Here is a 9,792-nt window from a genome sequence, read left to right as displayed (position 1 = left end):
AATATTGCAGATAGCAACACCTTCAAATACTTTATTCCTTGCCACAGCAGATATCGTGCCAGGTTTCATCAGCTTCCTTTGCACCGATCTTAGGAGCATTTGCCCTTTAAAGTGCAGTATACTCAATTGCTCTATTATGTCAGTTAGTCACTTATCTTGGGACAAACTAATAGACTTGCTCATTAGGATCATTAGCGGGTACTGTATCTCTCGCATCTATCATGTATGTACATATGTATGTACAAATGGGCGGTTCAAGATCGGTTAGTGTTCTACAATTATCGAACGGTAATTAGCTTTTAAGACAATTATTTAAATGAAGAGTCCGACAGTTTCTGTTGAACATTTTGTTTGTTCTTACACTTTCCCAACTCTTCCTTTTACAAAGATCATACAAAGCTAGGGTAAATAAATAACAATGACTTCTGTTTAAATTTTTAAGGGACCAAATAAGTAAAAAAAAACTTCCCCTAAAAAAGTACATGCATAAGTGGAAAGTTTCTGAATTTAAAATTAGTTAAGGTTCTCCCCAACTTGTTTTACGTATTCTCGAATACATATGCAAATGCATACAATATACATATACCAAGTCGTGTGCAATAATAAAAAAAGAGACTTAATGAACAAATTAACGAAAGCATTTTACGAGACCTCCCCAACAAGATCAATAACAGTTTCTGTTCGCATACACGCAGTCGAACATTTATCATACGTATGAACATACATATCTACATATGTATGTAGGATAGGATGGAATAAAAATGGATAAAAAATAATGAAAACATTCCTATACAAAAACTTACATCATCGTGTTGTGCAGAGAGGAAAGACAGAAAATAGCGCCCGTTAAATAGCAAGCATGCATATCTATATACATATAATGTATACATACATACATATGCATGTAAATATGTTGCTAAAATGTTCTTGTTGTTTTTTGGGTTAACGAAAAGAAGTAACGCAAATTGCGCGTTTAAAACGGTCCTATTCTTCGCAGTTCCTTTGAACGCACCACAGAGGAGAAGGAGAAAGAAAAAATAACAACAACACTAAGTGCAAAACGAAATCTGATAAAAGCAAAGACCACGGTGGATGAATTTAAGGTGAGGTGTTTTTGCACCGAAACGTTCTCTCTTCAAACATTTGCATAAATTAAGGGCCTTCAGAACGAGACAGAGAATAAATTTGTACATTGAATGTAATATGTACACATTTACATATTTAACAAAATATTTTTTCTATCGAAAACAACAAATAATTAATTCTCTTATTTCCCTTCATTTTTCATGTTCTACCTGGCACATCTCATCTCTGTTGTGCTGTCTCCGTTGCGGTAAATGCCAAAGAAAAGGGGAAAGAGCAACAACAACAAAAACAAGAACAGCACCACCAAAAGGAAGACGCAGTTGAAGAAAAAGTGTTTGTGTCGCGAGTGGAGTGTAGCGGTGTGTTTGTGTGCCAGTGTACAGAGAAAGCACAAAAACAGCAATAACACATTAATGAATTTCGTGATTAAAAACATTTCAAAGGTACAACAAAAGCTCATTTAATATAAAAATAAGAAGGAGGCAAAAGCAAGGAAAAAACCAAACTGAAAACAGAAATTAAATCAAATCGCTGCGGGCGCCAACAACAAACGTGGCAAAAAACTAAACCGCAAAACGAAAACGAAAACGAGAGCGACAGCTACAGTGAGAGCAAGAGCGATCGCTAGTGAGTGAGTGAGTAAGTTAGTGAGAGAGATAGTGTCGGAGAGCGAGCAGAAGATCGCGAGAAAAGAGCGCGAGCAGAAGTCAACGAGCAACGGTTAAACAAAAACAAAAACGAAGCCAGAACCAAAAACCAAAGCCAATTGCGCACGGAACCCGACGAACCATACAACCAGTTGGCAATACGGAAAACGTTAACTAACACAAAATACACAACTTATACGGTATATAACCAAAATCGGCAGTAGTTCAACGATTATTCGGTAGAACTACCAGAAAATGGTCAACAAATCCAATGGAAAGGTAGCGGGGCAGCAGCAGAAGGCGGACAAGGAAAAGGAAAGGCAGCCAGAGACAATGCTGCCGGTGGTGGGCACCACCAGCAACAATCAGACGACACAAATAAACAACAACAACAATGGCAACAAAAGCAAAAATCCAAATGTCAAGACCAACAACAGTGCCAGCAAGAAGAATCCTGGCAACCAAAAGGGACAACAACAGCAGTCGCAGCAGCAGCAACAGCAGAGGACCAATAAGAAGGGCAAACCCCAGAGACAACAGATCTTCCTGCAGTCGCTGCCACGCGACACCAGCAACTACAGAAGCTACAACCACAGCAACAGCAATAATAGCAACAGCAACAACAACAGTAGCAGCATTCTGGTCACATCTGCAGCAACCGACAATGGGGTGAGCAAAGTGAATCCCGCCGAGCTTTTGACCGCCGCCTTGGCCGTGCCCTGTGCCAAGTGCTCGAAGCCATCGATGATCACCCCACTAACGTCCGCATCCACCTCTACCTCTGCCTCTGCCGTCTCCGCCGTCTCCGTTGCCTCCTCTTCGGCCTCGACCACATCCAATTCGGAGACCGCGAGCAATCACAGCGAACTGAGCTTTCCCGAGCCAATGGTTTACTCGGCCAAGCAGTACCGCAAATCCAAATCCTACATGGGCGTGTCTCAATACAACAGCTCCGGCTACGGTTCCTATCAGAACTCTTCCGGCCGGGGATCGAATGGAGCCACCTACAGACGCTCGCACAGCGATCGACGCAACTCCTTTGATCGCACATTCGCCGAAAGGAATCGCGACTTTGTGCCCATTGTGCCACCGCCGCGACCTGTGCTCTCATCCTCGAACATTGCCGGTGTCATGGCCAGTTCCACCAAGTTGACGCTCATCGAACGCTTCGGCAAAGGACGCCTCGCGTATCCCATAATGCAGGTGAGTTTCTAACAAGGTCATAATATTAATTTTGAATATACCACAATTTGTAGCTCTTCGCCTGAGATCTGGTTCAGGGTCAATAGAGTTTTGTCTTTAAAGTTGAGAAATTTCCATTAGTTCTGTTGTCACATTCGAGAAGTTCTTTCTAATCAGCCTCGCGCAGCCAGCTACCGCGGGAAGCGGTTATAATTAATGGCACAAACAAGAACTGCTGATAAGGAAAAAAAGAAAGAGAGTGAGTGCAGGGGAGGTAGTTTTTTAGTCATCTATTTATTTTCGATAAGCTGATTTCATTTTCAGAGTCGTAGAAACCAAAGTGAAGTTCTTGAAGTTCTTCTAGAAACTCGAAACAATCTGAAAGATTTACTCCTCCCTGAATGATTGCTATTTCATTTTTCTTATCTGTTTTTCCCCAATTGTTGCTGCAAGTTATTTACGTTATGTTATTTACGGCTATGCACTGGCACGGGTGTATACGTCATCTTCTTGAACTTTTAAACAAATGCGATGCTAATATACGGAAATAGGGTATCTTGCCTTGAGTATCTGCGTCAGTTCTAATATGCAGATATTATGTGTTTAATATCCCCCAAGCCTCTACGCAATCACAAAACGAAACGAACAACTCCCAACAACTCGGCACAGAAGTTTGAACCAAAAGTATTTATGCAAATTGCCTGCCTCGTCTTTGATTCGATTGTAGAAATATAAATAAAATAGCAACCGAAAGTGGTTTGATTAGCATGTGCCACTTAGTTAGTTGCCAAAAACTAGTTCTAAAAGTTATAGACAAGACAAAAAAAAATCTGTTTGGACTCAGGAAAAAACAAGATACATCGATATGAAAAGTAAAACTTGTTTAGGGGGGTAGCTCTATGTGAAATCCCTGCCAGCAAGTCAGAGGACCAAGCCGGTCACAACATCTTCCATTACCGATACTACTTCTTGGCTGCGAATGTAATTACCTTCGTTTTGTGTATGATTGAACAACTGTTTCCACTGAATTTGTCTGGCCTTAGCATTGCTTTTGTTTGCCTTCAAAAAAGATCAACAAATACTGAAACAAAAACATTGAAATGTTTTGAAAAACAAACCCAACACACATTTTCAAATGAATCATAACTCTTTCGCTCTCTCTCGCTCTCTCTCACTCTCCCTCTCTCTCTCTCTCTTTATATATTGCTTGCTCTTTTGTGGCATTAAAGATTCTCACCATGTACAATTGTACCTACTGTTTCTGTTTGCTGCTGGCACAGTGGCCTGAGGTCTCGCATGACATCCGTGAAATCTGTTTGCTTGGAAACAAATCTGGCTCCACACGTGGCCAACACTTTAGCGAACGGAAACGAGCCAATTTTGATAAGATAGTGGAGCTGGTGGTCATCAACAGAGCTCTGTTTCGGCAAATACTATATGCATATTCTCATATCTCCTGAGGGGTACAGTACGTACACCTCTTGGAGCAGTAGAGCACTTCAAGATTTGGCTTAACAATATAAGAAATTCTCGAATGTTTTAAATCAATTTGTATATTTTTTCATACTATATTTTGCACTTATTATAACTATAATGCCATTGGCAATGGAATTTCTACGCCTGATTAAAATCAAGTAAAAGATTTTCACTTATCAGTGGCTGCTATTCATACAACTGTAAATATATCATATTTTCAATACTCTTTTGCATACGTCAACTGTGAACAATGGAAACTGAATGCATATCAATATGCACAGGTGGGAACACGATTGACAAAAGAACAGTTTGCATTACGAGAACATGGGGGCAAGAAGACACCTGATATAACTCCACTTAGAAAGCAGACTTTATTCTCTTGTACGATTATCTAAATGTGTAAATATCGCCCGAGTAACCCCCTCTACGTTCTCCTAATTATTATACATACGTATTATATTCGCCAAATTGCATATTGTTATTCTGAAATTGCCACAGCTGCTCCGAGTGTGGGCCAAACGTTTGCCCAATCCAAAACTTCGGTTAACTGCGTAGTAAAAAAATGTATTTGAAATTCAACGAGTATTTTGGCTGACAGCAAAAGTGAAAGAAACTGCAAGTGTGTGCGCACCTCTTTGATCATGGAAACATGTGGCAGAACTAGATAAAATTTAAAAATAAAAGGAATATAAATTAATTGTCAAGTGTGCTCGAGGAGTAGGCGAAGTGCCTAGAAGATAATGCTGTTCGGATAAGAGGAGGAGTTACTGGGGGCTGCTGTCACGTGTGCTTATCGTTAACGGCGCTGACAGAAAGCGTGCAAAATATAATAAATTTTGCGGGCCACAAAGAGGCGCCCGCAGGAGGTACATGACTAGAATGTTTCAATGACTATTCAAATTTCAGATTTATCAGTCCATAAAAAGAGCAAAAAGGCAGCCTTCGACAAATAGTCTTGCGCCTAGAGAACGCTTAGCGCAAATATGGCTGAAAGGTTTCTGAGCCAAGCCTAAAATTATGCAACAAACGCGACTTCCTAAAGCTTTTAAACATTTACGTTCGAAGTTACTGAAACACTTTGAAGACTGGCTTTGGCTATCTTCTGCCATGTCTTATACGAAAGATTAACTTATTCATTTTCTGTATCTGCATTAAAAGATATATGAATACTCTCTCGCTGAGAGAAGATTTGAACTTGTTCTCGCATTCTTTGCGTTCGATTTTGTTGTCTTTGCAACTTTCCATGCCCACAAACTACATGTAGTTTCTAGGCTCTCATAAAAACACTCACATTTTATCATTCTTTGTGCTTCGAGTCTTAACTCATAAATCAATTCAAATTAATCACATCATCCTACCTACCGAACCAATTCTATTCATGCAAAAAGATTACATACAAAATTGCACTAAATGTTGATTAAATTGGGGGGAAATGTATTTGTCTTTCCTTTTCTAAAAGTAAATATGTGTGTCCATTGGTATGTGAGCAGATCCTTCATCCTCCTGTCATTTGCCTTTGTGTGTTACGTTCCCTAATTAGGTCAAACAAAGGGACCTTCAATTAGAGGAGAGGAGGACACCAAACACTTGACTGGCGGTTGCCACAGGAAAAAAGTCTCTGTGTGCGTTGTTGGGGCCATGACATGAGGTGCCTTTTAAAATAAGTAATAAGACCTTCCACACGTTGTGGGCCACAATAGCTACAGTCAAGACTCTCTTGGGCAACAGTGTGCCTGGACTTTCAGTGTCTGTCGAGCGATCTTCACTGTACTTCTGCATACATAAATCACACGAACAATAAATTAAATCAAAATAAAAACAAAAACAAAACCATCAAAATGCTGAGCTCTCGCACTGCCCCCCGATAAGAGGTGAAGAAAGCAAAGGAACTTGCAAATGTTTGCGGTCTCCCACATGTACAAATATATTTATTTATTGTTTTTGTTGCTTTCCTCTGCGGCCGCTGCGGCTGTTGCGATAACAATGCGTGGAAGAGTGGGGAGGGGAACATGCAGATAGAGAGAGAGAGAGAGAGAGAGAGAGATAGAGGAGGTACTGGCGAGAATTGTAGAAAATACAAGTTCAATTATTTGCTGTTGATAGCAGCAGCAGCCACAGACGCGGGGGCATTCCAATCAAATAAATTGTATTTATTTTTAAGGCACTTTTGTAGATTTTAGATTGAAGTGATTTCTGATAACAACCAAACAAAGACAGCGACAGAGAGGGGGAGCCAGAAGGGAGTACTTGAACGATTGAGCAGACATTTGTGAGAGGCACAAATGCTGATCTCTCGGTACTACTAATACTCGTATTGCTGAGATCGAGTAAACACGCTTCGATTGTAAACCAAAGCAGAATCCGGAATTGTAACGCAATTGCAATGCAGTTTATTGAACTCTCTCTCTCTCTGTGCTCGCTGGAAGAGATAACTTAGGGAAGTGGCTTTCAAGTGCTTTAGTAATGGTTTACCCTTATCTAGGGGCTTTACATTGCATTGCTTAACAATCAGTTCACAAGGTAAAGCAGAGGTGCTTCAAATCGGATATTCTAGAAAAGACATTTACGATCCAACTATTTATATCTTGCTTCGCACTTTCATTTCATCAGCGGCTTGTATGTTGTCATCGTAGTTACTATTATTTATTAGTTAATAATAACTATCAACGGTTATTTAGATATATTTCTCCCTATATATCTAATTTGCGCAGATTTGTACGCTCCCTAATTACAAGTTGGCGTACAACTCCTTTACCAATTGATTTTTTTTTTCTTAAACGAACACCAAGTCCGTGCATGTGGTAGCAATTGTGTGTGTATGAATCTGTGTGTATGGTAAATTACTTGCTAGACGTTGCCACTTGCATTCCTTTGTAGCAAATGCAACAAAATGCTTTGCAATGCACATTCGCGTGCACCTTTCAAATTTTGGTTGTTATTTTTTGGTTTTTTTGTTGCAGTTTTGCCTCTAATCTCTGCGTTTGACTTGCAATCGGTATTTCGTTGTTGTTGTTGTTGTTGTTGTTGCTTCTTGTTAGGCAAAAAGAGTTCATATTTTGTTCAGAGCATACGATTGCCTCACTCTTTCTGTCCCCTCTCTCACTCTCTAGCAGTCTGTTTCTGTGATGTGTATGTCGGTGGCCGGTGGCCTCCTCAATTTGGTATTTAAAAGACATTTAACATTTACGCGCTTGACTAACGCTTTGCTGGCTTGCTTTATAGCCGCATCGGCGGATTCTCTGACATTTAAATCAGCGGCTCTAGCGAGGGAGTGCAAGTCAAAGCTTGTTTTTGAGTGTATGCCTTGGACCCATAAATGAGCGGAGAACTCTTGAGGCAAGTTCCCCTTTTTGCCAGCTGTATCGGAATTCCCTTACTTTGATGGATTGTATTGTCTGTCTAACACGTCTCACACATTCCCATAATTTCCAACGAAATAGTTGTTCCTGGGCTGATATGCAATTACTTTTGTGAGTGCTGAAGTATTTCCTAGAATTTCTGTAACCTGAAAATACATTCTAATGTGTTGCCAAATTGCTCTCTGATAAAAATTCTACAATGTATCTATCGACTGTCTATATGTCACCGAATGTGAGTGTTTGTGTGTGTATCTGTGCGTGACACAAGTTACTTCCGGTAATTATCAACATTTTTGGTGGACTGTCTTCGCGGTTTTTTCTTTTTGGGTCTCGTTTTTTTTTGTATATTTTGGGCTCTTTTGTTGCCGTCGACAACAACAAAATTTGTAGTAAGGTTAAATGAAATATTTCAACAATAATAAGTGGGTTGAATCGCGTTTGATGGGATATTCGTTAAATGTTGCTTGTTGTTTACGCTTCACTCTGACTTGCACAAAAAAGTCGTAGCCAAAACTGGGCAGCGAAATATGGAGGAATAATTCAAACCAATTTTCCTATAATTATGACAAGCTAAAATAAATTGCGTTTTGCAAGCGAAAAACAGAAACAAATTGTGTCTAAAACCTACTGCTATCATTTATTTTTACGATTTATTTTTGTGTGTCAGACATGGAACTGGCGTTCAATTTAAGCCAACTTTAAAGTAGATAACGAAAGTCCTCCGCAGAAGACTTCGTCAGAACTATCCCGGATAGTTGCTCATATTCCCTTACTGAAGTTATCAAGTATTTTTCCGGAACCTTTACCGCATTAGTAGTCTCTTCAAACAAAGACATGCACAGCCATTACAGGATACAACATTTAGCTGTGATCATTTCTGTAATTATTTGCCATGCTAAAAGTTGTTGTGGCAGAACGTTTATTTCGCTCAACTTACACTCGGAATCGGTGATGGAATATTATATGTATCTCTGGCACTGTCAGTGCAGTACAACTGCAATTCATGCAACATCGCATTTATAATTACTCGAAATCGCTCGTCAGCTGTCATGCTAACAATTGAATATTCAGCTGTGATCTGTTCCGATCTGTTCTGTTTGTATATCGCCAGTGAGTCAGCAGTGTCACGTGCGTCTACTCTACGCTGAGTACTACTACTATTAGCATTGAAATCAAAACTAACGTTTTCCTCCCTCTTTGATATTAATTAGACAATTATGAAGTTTTATTTGTGTCGAGCGTATGGGAGCGTATGGTAGATACAGAATGCGGATGTTTTTTGATGAAACGGAGAACGTGAACGTTCTGTTGAAAAATCTATTTGTGACTCCAAATCCACTTTACTCTCAATCGTTTATTGTTACGCTATTGTTATAAAAGAAGAAACGGAGCAAAAGAATACATAAGAGATCATTTATTGTGTGTTGTTGGTGCTGCCAATTTTTCAGCTACGCTTGAAGCATCTCTTGAGCTGCTAATTCTTTTATTGCCGCAGTCTTGTTTTCTGTGGCCTGAAGATTGCCTTTGGGCAAGGTCGTACTCAGACAGACACAACTGTATGTATGCTAGTCTCGGTGCTGTATGTATGAGAGCACAGTGCAAGAAACCGTTTTATGCATTTGGCTTTTTGGTTTCTTTCATTGGATGATTTCTTGGAATTTTTGTTTAATAAAAAAATAGCTTTATTTTTTCAACAGGTGCTGGAATGTCCAAAGCCCATGTGTGTTGTATGATTTATTTATTGTTTATATACTTATTTATTTCACAAATTTTGTTGTTGTTTGTTGCCTTACGGCGATTCGTTAACTTTATTTTGCTGCTAATGCGCAAAATTACTCGTTAAATAAAACTCAAGAAGCGCCAAACAGTTTTTGTATCTGTTTTTGAAGGGTTTCCACACTTGGAGTGTGGTGCGGTGTTAGTTTGTGTGGTGCGGGTCTTGGTGCTGGTGCGGGTGCGGGGGAGACCCCATACCAGTTGCTAGAGTTGCCGTTGCTGTCGAAGCAATTAAAGCGCGAATTAATTACATATTTCGCATTTAC

The 9,792-nt window shown here is 39.7% G+C and overlaps 2 protein-coding genes across 3 annotated transcripts in view; both read left to right on the top strand.

Moving 5' to 3' along the window:
• Positions 1-3,201, top strand: part of LOC117591548 (protein kintoun) — a 26,476-nt gene extending 23,275 nt beyond the window's left edge. The window contains exon 8 of the mRNA XM_034284846.1: positions 3,190-3,201. The gene's annotated coding sequence lies outside the window, so the exon portion shown is untranslated. The remainder of the gene's footprint in view (positions 1-3,189) is intronic.
• Positions 1-9,792, top strand: part of LOC117591519 (terminal nucleotidyltransferase 5C) — a 42,167-nt gene that overhangs the window by 2,106 nt on the left and 30,269 nt on the right. Inside the window, exon 2 of one of the 2 annotated variants that reach the window (XM_034284817.1) lies at positions 1,347-2,936. In XM_034284817.1, the coding sequence (XP_034140708.1) occupies positions 1,989-2,936 (948 nt within the window). In that variant the 5' untranslated portion in view covers positions 1,347-1,988. Of the gene's footprint in view, positions 1-1,346; positions 2,937-7,405; positions 7,422-9,792 lie in introns of those variants that run through there. The other variant, XM_034284830.1, reaches the window with a different exon arrangement.

This window comes from Drosophila guanche, unplaced genomic scaffold, assembly GCF_900245975.1.
Source record: "Drosophila guanche unplaced genomic scaffold, DGUA_6, whole genome shotgun sequence".
NCBI classification, from domain to species: Eukaryota; Metazoa; Arthropoda; class Insecta; order Diptera; family Drosophilidae; genus Drosophila; species Drosophila guanche.
Note: the sequence above shows the minus strand (reverse complement) of the source record. Positions and strands in the feature narration are given on the sequence as shown.